This window comes from Lampris incognitus, chromosome 2 (assembly GCF_029633865.1).
Source record: "Lampris incognitus isolate fLamInc1 chromosome 2, fLamInc1.hap2, whole genome shotgun sequence".
Taxonomy (NCBI): domain Eukaryota; kingdom Metazoa; phylum Chordata; class Actinopteri; order Lampriformes; family Lampridae; genus Lampris; species Lampris incognitus.
The window spans coordinates 53,315,188-53,332,811 of record NC_079212.1 but is presented as its reverse complement, the minus strand read 5'-3'; the positions used below and the strand labels follow the sequence as shown (position 1 = coordinate 53,332,811).

Here is a 17,624-nt window from a genome sequence, read left to right as displayed (position 1 = left end):
TACTGTAACTTCTGAACAACTATGTGAGTGATCATTTCAAAATGAATATTATTGGAATAACATTAATAAAGTCTGCGTAATTACTAAAAAGTTGCTTTGTGTTTGCTAGTTGCATATTTTTACACAGGTCACAATCCCAAATCATAATCCAAGATGTCACGAGGGCCAAACTGTGAGACACAAGGTCTTCTATCGTGTCAGTTATCATCACACTGTCCTGGTGCTGACGCAGGGATGGTGCCATGGTGAGACCCAACTACATGACGTCATGTAACATGTCAGCAGCAGCAGCAGCTAGCAGGACACTAAGGTCCACACCTTGGTACCTTTTCAGTTTTTCTCACTATATCCCCAAATTATGAAGATCAGTGGACTGGCAGAGTGCATACTATTTAGAAAGTTTTGCTTCCCAAAACCCTCACTGACCTGCAACCCTGCTGACCTGGCTGTAACCACACATGAGGTCTGCACGGCCAAGTACTCAAGAGCTGAGCATGACACACACCGGCAGGTTATGATTATGGTCTGGTGTGGTATCATGATTATGGTCTGCTCTGGTATGGACTAAATTAATGGTTCACATTTGTAAAATGCAAAAGTCCTTTCTTTTTTGTCTGTAGTTATTGACTATAATATTACCAGATCTGCTTTTTGTCTGTAGTTATTGACTATAATATTAACAGATCTGCTTTTGTCTGTAGTTATTGACTATAATATTACCAGATCTGCTTTTTGTCTGTAGTTATTGACTATAATATTACCAGATCTGCTTTGTCTTTAGTTATTGACTATAATATTACCAGATCTGCTTTTGTCTGTAGTTATTGACTATAGTATTACCAGATCTGCTTTTGTCTGTAGTTATTGACTATAATATTACCAGATCTGCTTTTGTCTGTAGTTATTGACTATAATATTACCAGATCTGCTTTTTGCAGCATCAGTTCAAATAGACTGCCAGTCCTGCTGGGTTGGCAAATGTAACGAGAACCATTCCAATTACTCTATTAACGTGACATCAGACAGTAGTGAAAGAGAGGGAGTGACAAGCACATTGAGAGAGAGACACACAGACACACAGACACAGACATACAGACAGACAGAGAGACAGACAGGAGTGACAAGCACATTGAGAGAGAGAGCGAGAGAGAGAGAGAGAGAGAGAGAGAGAGAGAGAGAGAGACACACACACACACAGACACAGACAGACAGAGAGCGAGAGACAGACAGGAGTGAAAGAGAGGGAGTGACAAGCACATTGAGAGACAGACAGACAGAGACACACAGAGAGAGAGAGAGAGAGAGAGACAGAGAGAGAGAGAGACAGACAGACAGACAGACAGACAGACAGACAGACACAGACAGACAGACAGACAGACAGACAGACAGACAGACAGACAGACAGACAGACAGACAGACAGAGAGCGACGCAGAGAGAGAGAGACAGGAGTGAGAGGGAGTGGCAAGCAAATTGAGAGAGAGCGTGAGACAGACACACAAACACACAGAGACAGACAGACAGACAGAGACAGGAGTGAAAGAGGGAGTGACAAGCACATTGAGAGAGAGACAGACAGAGAGAGAGAGAGACAGAGAGAGAGACAGAGACAGAGACAGTGAGAGAGAGACAGAGAGCGAGAGAGAGACAGAGACAGAGAGAGAGCGAGAGAGAGACAGAGACAGAGACAGAGACAGAGACAGAGACAGAGACCGAGACAGAGACAGACAAGAGAGAGAGCGAGACAGAGAGAGAGAGAGACAGACAGCCAGACAAGAGAGAGCGAGACAGAGAGAGGAGACAGAGAGAGAGAGAGACAGACAGACAGACAAGAAAGAGAGGAGACAGAGAGAGAGAGGAGACAGAGAGAGAGAGAGAATGGGGAAGCGGAGATGTACCAGAAAACTACTTGGAGAGAAGGGTGGTAAACATGTGGGTGTGTAAAACAAGAAGTAGGACGTTAACTTGTCCTGAAGCTTAAGGGATATCTAAATACTTGACACACTTCTCATGTGGAACGAGCAGCAGTGTGCGGAGGAACGGGATGAAATGGGACAGACGTGTACTCATCAGGACTACACATGGAACTGCACCTAATCCTGAACTAAACCTCACCATACATGCTCAGCGATTAATAACCATGCTATGTTCTACCCCCCCCCCCCCCCAGTAAAGGTGTTTCAGCGAGGACGGGAGGCAGAGGGGGAGACAAGCATGATGGACAGACATGAAGTGAAGCAGAAAGGAGGAGCAGAAGTCCAGAAGAAGAGAGAACATTCTTGAACAGACAGTAGTGAGCACTTTGCAGGGGGGGCTCACAGAACCTTGGTCAGAAGGCCAGACACGCAGAACGGACAGAAATGCAGAGGGTCCTTAGCCTCAACATTAGGGGAGGGTCTTTAGCCTCAACATTAGGGGATATTGTACATGCTGATCCTTTGGAAGTAGAGGAATAAAGCATGAAGGTGCTGTGAACACACAGGACATACAGCAGGTGTGTTGTTAGGTAATACTTGTGAACCATGATGTGGAGTTCGTCTCTTGTCCACATACTGAAGTAGTAAGAATCCACTACTATTACTACTACTACTACTAGTAGTAGTAGTAGTAGTAGTAGTAGTACGGATAGTTTGAATAAATGAATGGGCATGCATGGGAGGATGATGAAGCAGGGCGTAACTGGGTGTTACATTCTGCTCTTGGTTACGCCCATGGTGGCGGTTCTCCAGCTCTGAAGACCACATCAACCGGCCATGGGCTGGTTGCAGCGCCGGAGCCTCCGGAGCAGTCCCGGCCATGGGCAGGTTGCAGCCTCCGGAGCAGCCCCGGCCATGGGCAGGTTGCAGCCTCCGGAGCAGCCCCGGCCATGGGCAGGTTGCAGCTTCTCACATTTCCAGCCCCAACAAATATGAGGCAGAGCTCCGGCCAGCACGTGAAACACACTTCACTGCGGACGGAGCCTGTCGTGCCGACGTGTTGGGATTTCTTGCCGTTACTGACCCTCCCGAGGACTGGCCTGGAGGAGGATGTGTGCTATGACAACTTTCTGCCCTCCTGCCAGCGAGGCGGTGCGGATGAATGAGAGGCAGAAAACACGCTTCATGCAAGTGATGCATTCCCGTCCGGGGGCGTTGAGAACGAGGCGCGAGGCGGGATGTGGTTTCAGACACCATGCTCGCGGCTCTCCCTCCCTCCCTCCCTCCTGCCTCCCCGCAGGCCTGCTGTTCCTGCGCCAGCAGCGGGGGCCGTGTAGCGCTCAGGTGCCGCTCGCTTCTCGCAGGATACCTTGCAGCACCAAGCCAAATGCGGCGTCGCTCGGTCGTCGTGTTTAGTCGGCAAACAGCAGGCTAATTTGTACTCAGAAGTGCATCAAACTGCCTTACCTTGCAAGAGTACGTATTGTGTACTGGGTCCATGTTCATAATCTCTTCTACGGTGCCGGTCAGAACTATATTAGCCTCCTCTTCTCTTTTCTCCAAGTCCTTCTCGGGGCAACTTTCACAACACCGCTGACAGAAAACCGCCAGCGCGAGCAGTGCCCACCCGCACCCGCGAGGTCTCCGCGGTGAACTCATGTTGTCCACGCAGCACAGCGCAACTTCCACGAATGAACCGGTTCTGCAGCGTCCAGAACTATTCTGATTGTGAGGCTTTTAAATGTCGGCCGGCCTTTGCCTACTTGCATAAAGAAGACTTTCTTCCCCCACTCTCCAGCCGAATTTCCTGCACTGACCGGACGACTTGAAGTCTTGCTGCCACCGTCTCGGAAACGAGGAAGGGTTGGGATTGGGATCCCTCCCAAGGAACAGGCTGCACTCCTCCTCCTCCTCCCCCCTGCCACATTCACGCTCTGTTATTTCACAATGACGTAGGTCATTTGCATGCAATCTAGAAGTCTGACCCGGCAAATCGAAGGACCTGCGGGGTCTGGGATATCTGCCGAAAGTGGTCTCAAACGCCCCCAGTCGGAGAAAGGGTACCTTCAACCATGAACAACCACTGAGCCGGGCAGGAGAAACCGCCATGATTCTGCCCACACACAGACTACCGGAGTCTTCCCAGAGCCTGGGCTTTGTTAAAATTTAAACACTTCTTTCCCTCCGCAAACCGAAGGTCAGTACACATGGGAGTGGTTAGGGACAGTGGGATAATTTACATAGACAGACACGAGGTCAGTTTTCCTCAGGAAGCACTGAACCATTTGCACATCTTTCCTGAAAAACTTCCCGCAACTCTTCATCATGTTCACTGCCCCACCAACTGCCCTTTCCCAGCACCCCCTCGCCCCACACGTACTTCTCACCGAGACCTGCGCCAGAAGACACACTTCAACAAACACTGGACTGGCAGATATGTTCACATGTATTTCTGTCGGTCAAACAATATCCAGAAAGGATGAAAGGAGGTGAAAATGGAAGACACTGACCTACAGCCCCCATGTGAGGGCCCCTAGCTGATATTAACAAGTGATGCTGAAAACGTTTCACCGGCTCCTCCTGCGTCGGTTGTTAGACAATAATACCTTGTTCTGCTGTCTTGATGGAATTTGGAGGTTTACTTGCATGATGATGCCCCACAAAGATGTGAGACTATGTTACATGTTGCCCCACAAAGATGTGAACCTATGTTACATGTTGCCCCACAAAGCTGTGAACCTATGTTACATGTTGCCCCATAAAGATGCGAACATATGTTACATGTTGCCCCACAAAGCTGTTAACATATGTTACATGTTGCCCCACAAAGCTGTGAACCTGTTACATGTTGCCCCACAAAGCTGTTAACATATGTTACATGTTGCCCCACAAAGCTGTGAACCTGTTACATGTTGCCCCACAAAGATGCGAACATATGTTACATGTTGCCCCAAAAAGCTGTGAACCTATGTTATATGTTGCCCCACAAAGCTGTGAACCTGTTACATGTTGCCTCACAAAGATGTGAACATATGTTACATGTTGCCCCACAAAGCTGTTAACCTATGTTACATGTTGCCCCATGAAGCTGTGAGACTATGTTACATGTTGCCCCACAAAGCTGTTAACCTATGTTACATGTTGCCCCATGAAGCTGTGAGACTATGTTACATGTTGCCCCACAAAGCTGTGAGACTGTTACATGTTGCCCCACAAAGCTGTGAACCTGTTACATGTTGCCCCACAAAGCTGTGAGACTATGTTACATGTTGCCCCACAAAGCTGTGAGACTATGTTACATGTTGCCCCACAAAGCTGTGAGACTATGTTACATGTTGCCCCACAAAGCTGTGAAACTGTTACATGTTGCCCCACAAAGATGTGAACATATGTTACATGTTGCCCCATGAAGCTGTGAACCTATGTTAGATGTTGCCCCATGAAGCTGTTAAACCTATATTAGATGTTGCCCCACAAAGATGTGAATATATGTTACATGTTGCCCCACAAAGCTGTGAACCTGTTACATGTTGCCCCACAAAGATGTGAACATATGTTACATGTTGCCCCACAAGACTGTGAGACTATGTTACATGTTGCCCCACAAAGCTGTGAACCTGTTACATGTTGCCCCACAAAGATGTACACATATGTTACATGTTGCCCCACAAAGCTGTGAACCTATGTTACATGTTGCCCCACGAAGCTGTGAACCTATGTTACATGTTGCCCCATGAAGCTGTTAAACCTAACACACACATCCAAACTAACACACACCTCCAAACTAACACACATCTCCAAACACACACATCCAAACTAACACACATATCTCCATACTAACACACACATCCAAACTAACACACACATCCAAACTAACCCACATCTCCAAACTAAAACACATCCAAACTAAAACACATCCAAACTAACACACACATCCAAAGTAACACACATTTCCAAACTAACACACATCTCCAAACTAAAACACACGTCTCCAAACTAAAACACATCCAAACTAACACACACATCCAAAGTAACACACATCTCCAAACTAACACACATCCAAACTATCACACATCTCCAACGTAATCACTAATCATTCTCCAAGTAAGAAGGAGTTCAGTCCCGCGGCTCATGGTGATGAAGGCCCTGAATGGATGGCTCCACGTCTGAAAATTAAAGGGATATTCAGAAGAGTTGTCTCTTTCTGTTTCAACAGCAGATTGTGTACTTGGTTTTAGTTTCATACTGGAACATTAGAAAAAGTTATCTTGACCTGCCATGGGTATTTGGCATAGACATTGAATGCCTAGAAAACTGGGTGTCAGCAAGGGCACGTTGTTTCCTTCTTCAAATCCAACTCGTATTCATGTATTTATGTATTACTGCCCCATGATGCCCTTTTTCATTGTCTCGCCACATGTCCAACTTCCTTTGTCTTTTTCTTGTGAAATGAGCTCCATTAGTGCAGCGGCAACATTTACTGGATTTTGCTCTGGGAAGGGAATTCCAGCTGCAGATTGACCATCGAGCCCTGAAGTGGATGCACTCAGTGCAACATCAGAATTCCCGATCCCGCGGTGGTGTCTCGCCCTCCAGCCGTACCAGTTCATCCAGGTTTCTTCTAAAGGGGGGCTTTAATTCTCTGACCTGCCTGACCTTTAAGAAGTGCACTGCCCCTCTGAAATGGCTTCAGTACAAAGGAGCACCAATTAAGGGAAGATTGATGCCACCTGCGTCAAACTGGTATTCATTAGAGGCCCTCTCCCTGATGGGCCACAGACAGCAGGTGACAGGTATAAAAGGTGTGCGAAGAGGGAAAAACACAAACGGTTGTTCTGTGTTCTCCCTCTCCAGGACCAGGGAGAGGAGGTTCAGTGTTCTGTAGGTCGAGAGGATTGTTTTTCCTGCAGAAGAAAAAGTGGTTGAAATGTTTTGTTTTGGGGGGTTTTTTGTGGCCGATCTGGATGAATGTTTTTTTATTCTGAACATCAATTCCCGCATGCTGGTCCATCCTTCCCATTCACACTACCGACCATCCTCAAAGCATAACGTTTTGGATGGTGATTCTGATCAATGATCAACTCTGTATTGATAACACGAAGACGCCCACTCAGGTTGAAGCCAACTGAATCAGGAATTAGGAACACTTGTCATTTCATTTCACGTACTTGTATAAATGAAATGACAAATAATTTCCCCCAGCCCACAGCAGAGCAACACAAAGACAAAACACATATCCAAAAACTATCAAGAACTACTAGAACACGTATCCAAACTGATACGTATATCTAAACTCAACGAAAAATTACTGTCCAAGGGAATGAACGCCAACCGGAATGACTGTCGGAAATGCAGGTCTGCATGGACTAGCAGTTAGCTTAGCCTGCCCCACTTCTGCGTCCTGTCAGACCGCCCCCGGTGTTGCCTCCTCGGGTACAGTTCCGGGCAGGGCTGTGGTCCCTGAGCCCACAGGACGCAGCACCAGCTCTCCCAGCCAGAGCCGGCCCAAGGCATAAGCAAACGAAGCGGTCGCTCCCCAAGAGCACTTGAAATGTCAAACAGGGCAGATAGATAAATATATATGTTTTTGTGTGTGTGATATGTCAGTACTAATCACAAAAAAACAAAAACTACATATTTTGATATCATGTTGTTAACAGACTGACAAATTAATGCTACCGGTTTAATCATTTCCGCCGCCTACGTCAGAGCTGGGGTCAGGTTCATGCGCATTATAACTGGAAGCAAGTGCATCGCGACAGTATGTCACCTAAAAGGGTTTATCTGTCTGGCGCAGAGAAGGGTGGGCAAATCAAATTCTGCTTAGGGCCCCATAAAGCCTTGGGCCGGCTCTGATCCCAGCCATCAAACGAAGACAAAATTGAGACGCAGACGTGGACAAAGAAACTGCATGGATGGTACTGGGTGAGGCCGCCGCAACCGTGAATTCACGCCGCCATCTTCCCACACCGGTACTGAGTGAGGCCGCCACAACCGTGAATTCACGCCGCCATCTTCCCACGCCGGTACTGGGTGAGGCTGCCGCAACCGTGAATTCACGCCGCCATCTTCCCACACCGGTACTGGGTGAAGCCGCTACAAACATGGATTCACGCCGCCATCTTCCCACACCGGTACTGGGTGAAGCCGCTACAAACATGGATTCACGCCGCCATCTTCCCACGCCGGTACTGGGTGAAGCCGCTACAAACATGGATTCACGCCGCCATCTTCCCACACCGGTACTGGGTGAGGCCGCCGCAACCGTGAATTCACGGCGCCATCTTCCCACGCCGGTACTGGGTGAAGCTGCTACAAACATGGATTCACGCCGCCATCTTCCCACACCAGAAGCGAAAGAAACTCAGCAACTGTATTTGTATTCCTTCAGGAAAGTTCAATTGCATCTGAGGGTTTCTACCAGCTTGTCACTATGACGAGCTGTGCAGCATACAGTTGAAAGACAGCAAAGGATGCAATAAAACTGCACAGGTGAAAGCAACATGAGAAGAAACAGTAATTTATCATAATCTTATGGTTGTAGAGTTATTTTCAACGTTAAATTCTCAACTGCATGTTTTGATATATAATGGCACACAATCATTACTTAAAAACATATTGTAGCGAAGTCGCTACCCCGTCAGAATTGTGCCGCCCTGTTTTACCCATCAGGCACTGCGTGCAGATTATCAGTTGTCATTAAATGTTTTGTAAGTGTTTTATGTGGTTTTATGTGTTTATGTGATTACTATTTGTTGTGGTGTAATTGAAGTTGTCATTCTGTTGTGTTGTGTAACCTTGGTACTGAAGCCCTGATCAACTTTGCTGTTCGAGTAGATGACCGCCATATATTGTGTCACATTTCTCGTAAGTTCTTGTCTCTGCGTGAGTTCAATAGAGAAGACTGAAAGGTTACCTTTGTCGGTACTTCTACGTTCACCACATTGGTGTCACAAGTGGGATTGCAGCCAATACCCACAAACAGAAAATGGCAACGTCAAGAAGAAACTTCGATGTAGAGCCCCGCGAGATTGAGCACTAAATCGAGTGTCTGGAAAACGAACTTTCCCGGGGAGAGAGCATCGTCGTTCGGAAGAAGATGTCCCGCGGAGGAAGGGCCGACGGAGCCAACGCCCCCCCGTCCTTCAGCGATTCAGAGGCGGCAACTGTTAAAGTGTGTTGTTACCTTCTACTAATGAGACGTTACAACTCGTTTCAACCCCACGGGGCTATAAACTTTAATAATAACTTCGGCACGTAAGGTTATGCATCATGCTCGGTCCGTTATTCCAGGTGCAACAACCTAAACGACCCCTGTGTAAACAAGGAACTAAACAATGGTTCCTAACAATAGTTCCTATTGTTACATCCTTTCTCTTTTCAGTTTCTTCTTTTTTTTTAGAACCTTTAATACATTTGCCGCCATGCCGCCGCCGCCATTACGTCACCGGTCACCGTCACCACTTCGCTGACGAACGTCACTACAACCCCAGCACCCCCTGCTAATGTGATGCTGCCATCCACAAGCATCTTCAAGCTCCCACGGTGTGCGGGCATCACGGCCCTGGAGCCATACCTAGCTCAAGTGAAACTGGTAGCAAGTCACAACCAGTGGAGCACCCAAGACACGGATGTTCATGTTGCCCTGGCGCTCGAAGGGAATGCGCTGCAGGTATTGCTCGAGGAGGATTAGTGTAGGATTACGCAGGATTACGAGACACTGGCCGCTGCTTTAGAACGACGCTTTGGCCAATGGGTCTCTACTGACAGCATGCGAGACCGACTGGCCGCCGGCGCTGCCAAGAGGGCAAGAACCTGGGAACCTATGCAGTGGACGTGTGCTTCTTTGCACATCGTGGCTACCCCACCTTTGATCCAGCAGCTCGTGACGAGTTAGCCCTGAGTGCCTTCATCCAGGCGCTCACCCCACAGAGGTTGAAGGAGCAGTACCTCCGCATCACAGCACCTACAGCCTTCAAGACTGCATTGGAAGAGGCAGAGAGGGTGGAGGCTGTGATGGCCCCACACAACCAACCAAGACCCCGAGTGCGTCAGGCTGAGGTCCACGCAGATGAAGGAGACGTCGAAAGAGGGGTCATCTGCCAGGCTTGTCCGTCACCACGCTGAAAGCAACCAACCAAGACGCCAACCACCCTTCAGACCTTGGTCGCCTCGTGATCCATGCTACCGCTGTGGGGAAGCGGGGTACAAGGCCCGTGACTGCCCTGCCCCTGCACCATGACACCGTAGCGCTCCCCAGTCGGAAAACTAGAATGGGGTGGCACCGCGGGGAGACTGCTTCCCAGCCAACTGACCATATCCCCCATTGAGAACTCTTCCCAGATCGGCAGAGTGGGCCACGCACGCACGGTCTCTATCTTTGTTGCTCCATTGGTGGACACTGCTGCTGGGCCCTTGTGGACACAGGGTCCACCATCTCCACTGTGCGTCCAAGGGTGCTGCCAGAGACAGAGTGGAGGCCCACCACCTGTAAAATCAGAACTGTGACCGGGGAACTAACCAGCATGCTGGGGAAGAGAGCACTGCAGGTTCAGGCAGGGAAAGTTGCAGCCACCCACGAGTTTTGGTTGGCTGAAATACAAGACCCTTGCATCATCGGGTTGGACTTGCTGACTCGCTGGGGGGCTCTGGTCGATGTGTCGAGTAATGCCATTCACCTCGGCACAGAGACCCTGGCCCTCCGGCGCCGTCCAGAGAGGAAGGTGGGACGTATCCACATCCAGCCAACTCCACCTGTCACCATTCCGCCGCCGCCGCCGCCCCCACCTCCACTGCCAACCGAGGGGATGACGACACTGCCCGGCCCACCAACAATGACGACGACCCTCATTGAGGCTACCATTCCTCGGACACCCTCACCGGACAATGTTGCGGCCATCCAGGATCTGTATCAGCGGAGCAGTGAAGGGCTGGACCCTCAGCAGAGTCAACAGCTGAAAGACAGACCTGCTCCAACAGTTCGCTGAGATTTTCGCTGCACGCGAAGCGGATTGCACCCAGACCAACCTGGTGCAGCACACAATCGACACTGGTACAACCCCGCCCATTAGACTGCGACCCTACCGGTTGACGCTTACCAAGCGTGAAGCTGCAGAGCGGATGATTCTAGAGATGGCCGCGGCTGGGGTGATAGAGCCATCCAACAGCCGTTGGGCCACCCCTGCCATCCTGGTCAAAAAGAAGGATGACACCTGGAGGTTCTGTGTGGACTTTCGTCGGCTGAACAATGCAACCCGTAAGGACTCCTACCCCTTGCCTCGCATTGACAACGCTCTGGACCACATCGCAGGGTCGCAGTGGTTCAGCTAACTTGACCTACGGAGCGGTTACTGGCAGGTGGAGCTAGCACCAGAAGCCAGACCCAAGACGGCCTTCACCATCAGTCAGGGACTCTGGCAGTTTCGTGTGATGCCCTTTGGTCTCTGCAATGCCCCCGCCACGTTCGAGGGACTAATGGAGAGGGTGCTGGCTCACATTCCCCGCACCCGGTGCGTGGTTTACCTCGATGACCTTCTGGTTCATGCCGCTGACTTCGAGCTGGCCCTAGAGAACCTCCGTCAGGTCTTCCAAGCCATTCGGGGGGCGGGCCTGCGCCTGCACCCCAAGAAATGCAACCTCCTTCGACGTGAGACCAAGTTTTTGGGCCATGTGGTGGGGGCAGAGGGCATGGCCCCTGATCCTACTAAGGTGGAGGCGGTCGAGAAATGGCCAGTTCCGCGAAACGTCAGCAAGGTGCATAGCTTCACGGGGCTCGTCTTCTACTACCGACGTTTTGTTTGCAACTTTGCCTCCATTGCTAGTCCCCTACACTGTCTCACCGAGAAGGGACGGGAGTTCCACTGGGACGACAACTGTGCAGCCGCCTTTGCCCGGCTGCGCACCGCCTTGATCACTGCACCCATCCTGGCCCTTCCTGATCCTAAGTGCCGCTTTATTGTGGACACAGACGCCAGCAATGTGGGGCTGGGGGCCGTCCTGTCTCAGGAGGTTGCTGGGGGAGAGAAAGTGGTGGCTTACTACAGTCGTGTCTTGAGCCGCCCTGAACGCAATTACTGCATTACACGACGCGAGCTCCTGGCGGTGGCCACGGCGTTCAATCATTTTCGCCCCTATCTCTAAGGCCAGGCCTTTCTCCTGCGGACGGATCATGCGGCCCTGATCTGGCTGCTCAGGTTTAAGGAGCCCGAAGGCCAGGTGGCTAGGTGGATTGAGGAGCTGCAGAGCTACGACTTTGAGACCCGGCACCGAGCTGGGCGCCTGCACAGCAATGCAGATGCCCTTTCCCGTCGTCCCTGCAAGGATTGCAGACATTGTGAGCGCCAAGAGGAGCGAGCCAGAGTAATCCTCCAAGTGTCCACCACGCGGCAGGTTGAGCCAGAGGAGGCGTGGCTGATGGCAATGGACAAGCAGGAGTGGCAAACAGCGCAGGATAGTGATCCCACCCTGGTCAGGGTGGGACAGTGGGTCGACGCCAAGGCCCGCCCCCACTGGCAAGCTGTCTCTGCCATGTCGGTGGAGACCAAGGCCTACTTTTCCCAGTGGGCCACCTTAGATAGCGGGTCTGGCAAGCGCCGGGCCGGGGAAGAAGTGTGTGGCAGTTACTGGTGCCCAAGGACTGGCGCCAACGAGTGCTACGGGTGGCCCACGGCTTGGTGGGGGCAGGTCACTATGGGGTGGCAAAGATGCTGAACAAACTGCGCCAACGGTTCTACTGGGCCGGATGCAGGCATGACACTGAACTTTTTGTGAACTGTTGTGATGCCTGCACCGTCAAGAAAGGACCAACCAGACGCTCCCATGCCCCTCTACAACAATATCAGGTGGGGGCCCCCATGGAACAGGTAGGTATGGAATTTCTTGGCCCATTTCCCACCACAGACAACGGACACTGGTACGTCCTTGTGGCCATGGACTTCTTTACCAAATGGCCTGAGGCGTATGCGGTCCCAGACCAGAGCGCTGCCACTACAGCTGAGCGGCTGGTGTGTGAGATGTTCTGTCGGTTCGGTGCGCTCGAGGAAATACACAGCGATCAAGGGCGGAACTTCGAGGCACAGGTGTTCGCTGAGGTGTGTCAACGCATGGGGGTGAAGAAGACCAGGACAACGCTCCCCCCCCCCCGAGCAACGGACTGGTGGAGAGGTTCAATCGAACGCTCACAACACAACTCGCTATTGTCACCTCACAGCACCAGCGAGACTGGGACTGTCATCTACCCCTGGTCCTGTGGGCATACCGGTCGGCAGTACAAGAAAGTATTGGGTGCACACCGGCCGCGCTCATGTTCGGGGGAGAACTGCGGACCCCTGTGGACTTAGCCTTTGGCACTCCCCCGGGCACTGACCTTCCCAAGATACCCGGTTTCGAGTACCTGCGGGACGCTCGTTGTCAGGGCCGCTCCTTCACCCCAGGAGCAAAGGTGTGGGTCTTCAACCCAACCCGGAAGAGAGGAGTCTCCCCCAAGCTCGCCAACCAGTGGGTGGGGCCCTGTGAGGTGTTGGAGCAGCTTTCGGATGTTGTGTACCGGGTGAAACTGTGTGTGCGGGGGCGGGTGGTAGTTCTGCACCGGGACCGTTTGGCACCTTACCGCCCCTTGGCTGAAGAACCTGTAGATCAGTTTAGCCCACCCGGGACGGTCCCTCCTACACCCACAAGCCCTACCAACCGGATGGACAGTGGGGAACAGGGACCCGTGCCCCCGCGGCGGCGGAGACGGCTTCCCCTTCGCTATAGGGACTTTGTTGTCGGCTGAGGACAGGCGACACGCTGGAGGGGGTAATGTAGCGAAGTCGCTACCCCGTCAGAATTGTGCCGTCCTGTTTTACCCATCAGGCACTGCGTGCAGATTGTCAGTTGTCATTAAATGTTTTGTAAGTGTTTTATTTGGTTTTATGTGTTTATGTGATTACCATTTGTTGTGGTGTAATTGTAGTTGTCATTCTGTTGTGTTGAGTAACCTTGGTACTGAAACCCTGATCAACTTTGTTATTCGAGTAGATGAGTCCCATGTATTGTATCACATTTCTCGTAAGTTCTTGTCTCTGCGTGAGTTCAATAAAAGAGATTGCAAAGTTACCTTTGTCGTTACCTCTACGTTCGCCACAATATTATGGGATGTATAAATGCTTACCTAGGCAAAAACAAGTTGCTGTGACTGTGTCCGCTACTCTACCACTGATAGCGAGAATACCAAGGTGGTGTTGTGGTGGCTTCACAGATTTTAGATCATCATCAATCCAGAGTTTATTATAGATCAGTAGTTCCAGACTCAGATGACTCAAGTTCCTGTGAAGATCCAGAACAGCGGGGCTAAGGTAGCTCAAGGTTAGGTGCTATTGGACACAGAATCCCTTCCCCGCTACACCTATACCCTCAGGGATGTCCTACACTGATGTTGGTCAAAGTCAAAGTTGGTCAAAGTTGGTCAAAGTGGCTGCTCCCATTAGGGGGCGCCACAGCAGATCATTCGTTTCCATCTTTCATATCTCTGCATTTTCCTCTGTCACACCAGCAACCTGCATGTCCTTCCTCACCACAATCAAAAACCTCCTCTTTGGCCTTCCTCTTTTCCTCTCCCCTGGCAGCTCCATATTCAGCATCAGAATCAGAATCAGAATACTTTATTCATCTCCGAGGGGAAATTGAGTTCTATTACAGACACTCACGCTCTAATAACTAAAAATTAACAAGATAAGAAAATAGAAACAGAAACAAACAGAAATAAAAGATAAAATAAGAAATAGAAATAAGAACAAAATATATCAACAAGCATTGTGCACATAACACCCTATCTATACTGCACTAGCGCAGCACACAGCAAGCAGCACAAACAAAACTCAACAGGGCCAATCCAATGACCATTAACTCAAGAGTGTCTGACAGTCTGAGTCTGAGGGGGGAGTTGTAAAGTTTGATGGCCACAGACAGGAATAACCTCCTGTGGCGCTCTGTGGTGCTTTTCGGTAGAATGAGTCTATTACTAAAAGTACTCCTGTGCCCAACCAGCATGTCATGGAGTGGGTGGGAGACATTGTCCATGATGGCACGGAATTTCAACAGCGTCCTCCTCTCAGAAACCGTCGCCAGAGAATCCAGTTCCACCCCCACAATGTCACCGGCCTTGCGGATCAGTTTATTGAGCCTGTTTGCATCCGCTACCCTCAACCTGCTGCCCCAACACACAACAGCAACCAGGAGAGCACTGGCCACCACAGACTCATACTACATCCTGAGCATTGTCTGGCAGATGTTGAAGGACCTCAGCCTCCTCAAAAAGTAGAGACGGCTCTGTCCCTTCTTGTAGAGGCATCAGTGCTCTTAGCCCAGTCCAGTTTATTGTCTATATACACCCCCAGGTACTTATAGTATTCCACAGTGTCCACACTGACCCCCTGGATGGAGACAGGGGTCACTGGTGTCATGTCCCTCCTCAGGTCAATAACCAGCTCCTTTGTCTTAGTCACGTTGAGCTGCAGGTTGTTCTGCTCACACCACGTGACAAAGTTTCTCATCAGCATCCTTCTCCCAATATACCCAGCATCTCTCCTCCACACATGTCCAAACCATCTCAATCTTGCCTCTCTTGCTTTGTCCAAACCATCCAGCCTGAGTGGTCCCTCTTATATACTCGTTCCTAATCCTGTCCTTCTTCATCACTCCCAATGAAAATCTTCACTCTGCCACCTCCAGCTCCGCCTCCTGTCTTTTTGTCAGTAACACTGTCTCCAAACCATACAACATAGCTGGCACTTTGGTTCACCTGCGCCCAGTCTCCTTGATGGGCCGGTGATGGGGTGCACCTGTGCTGGGGACTATTTGACTGGGTGTTTTGCAGACATTCCCAGTCGCGTCTCGGAAAGGCTTCACGTTAGTCTGCGGAAGCGCTTGGACCCCGAACCCTCATCTGCCTCCTCTATGTGAGAGACTGTCTCGTCTGCCTCCTCTGTGTGAGAGAGCGTTTGCTTAGTTTAGTATTTACGTTCATTCAAGATAGCGTTATTGCCTGCCCTGTTTGGCAGTGGTCTTTATTTGGTTATTTTTTGTTTTGTTTTGCTGAAGTCGTTACAGCAAGACTCGACCTGACACGGGCCCAGCAGAGCTGAAGCAGTTGTGCATCGCCATTACCACCCAAGGTGCAGTTCTGGGTGAACTCGACACCAAGCTGCAGTCGCTGAAGGCGAGCGTCCGCTCCGTCTCCAGGTCTGTTGGAGCGATCCACCCCATGCTTCAGCAGCTGACAGCGGATCGCTCCAAGCTACAGCAGGTCCAGCCTCAAAAGCAGCAGATGATTGCCGCCATCACCAGCCTCACCACTGCTCCCAGGCAGCTACAGCCTGCCCAGACCGCGCCATCTGTGTCAGCAACGGATAACCAGCAGCCGGCCTCCCGGTCTACTGGGACTGAACTTGCTAGCCCCCATCCTTTCTACCGCCCGGCAAACTGCCAATCGAGGGTGTTATGTATGCACACATCGACAGTGCTGCATTTGATTTGGTGCTGTTCTATTGTGCTGGGATCGATTGGTGATGCCTGCGGGCATGATCGGGTCTGCCTATGATGCTGGGTCAGTCTAAATAAAGTATGCCACGGAGAGGTTGTGTCGAGCGACAGCGCTGTGTCCTGACGTGATTTCTAAATACAATATTGGCGACGAGGATGGCTGATATCTCTCTCCCACCACCTGCCCCCTTCCTGGCATTACCTGGCGAGCCTCCGGTACCATGGACTCGCTGGCTACATAGTTTTGAAAATTACATCATCGCCTCAGGGCTCGACGACGTGAGCCAGGCTAGGAAGACGGCTCTGTTGCTACACTGCTTGGGAGCAGAGGGTCATCGTGTGCTCGGGTCTCTGGGGAACGTCAAAAGCTTTGCCGAAGCTGTGGGACTTATGAGCACCCATTTCGCTGCTCCACAGAGTGCCCTCCTTCGGCGATTTATATTCCGTCAGCGACACCAACTGCCTGGTGAGTCTGTGCGGCAGTACGTAGCTAATTTGCGAGGGCTAGCTAGCTCATGCAAGTTTGGCGCGCTTCAGGACGAGATGGTTCGCGACCAGCTAATCGAACACACCAACAACGCAAAGGTGCGTGAGACTCTCCTGCTGGAAAAAGACGATCTGCTGCTGTCCAGAGCAATTACCATCGCACTACAGGTTGAGGGAGCAGCTGAGTGTGCTGCTATGCTAAATACACAGCAAGTGGCCACCTCCAGTCAAGCTGCCAACGACTCCTCCCTCTACTCACGGCTGCCCCTCGGGACGCAACCCAACCAGAGCGAGGCGGGCGCCGACTCCACTGGGGACGTCTTGCAACTGCAACGACGGCGTTCTCGGCCCCGCCCTCAACAGTCCTGTGGTAACTGTGGGTCTCGGTCTCATGTTTCAAGGGCTCAGAACTGCCCTGCCCTTGGCCAGACATGCCGTAGCTGCGGTACGGTTGCCAACGTCTGTCGATCTTCCCCGGCTGGGTCAGAGGGCCACACCCCCCAGTCTTCAACCGCCGTCATTCACAAGGTGAGCTCTGGGCCCGTGTCATTCAAATCATGCACAGTCAACATTAATGATGTGTGCATCCCCCTGCTGTTGGACACCGGTGCAAGTGTGTCTCTCCTGAATGTTGATACCTACAGTCAATTTTTCGGTTCACTGCCACTGTCCGCACCCTCAGCTGTCCTCTGTGGGTATGGTGA

At 50.9% G+C, this 17,624-nt stretch overlaps 1 protein-coding gene across 1 annotated transcript in view; it reads right to left on the bottom strand.

Moving 5' to 3' along the window:
* agrn (agrin) overlaps positions 1-3,744 on the bottom strand; it is a 556,768-nt gene extending 553,024 nt beyond the window's left edge. The window contains exon 1 of the mRNA XM_056300025.1: positions 3,382-3,744. Coding sequence (XP_056156000.1) covers positions 3,382-3,573 — 192 coding nt within the window. The 5' untranslated portion in view covers positions 3,574-3,744. The remainder of the gene's footprint in view (positions 1-3,381) is intronic.
* Between the last annotated feature and the right edge of the window lie 13,880 nt (positions 3,745-17,624).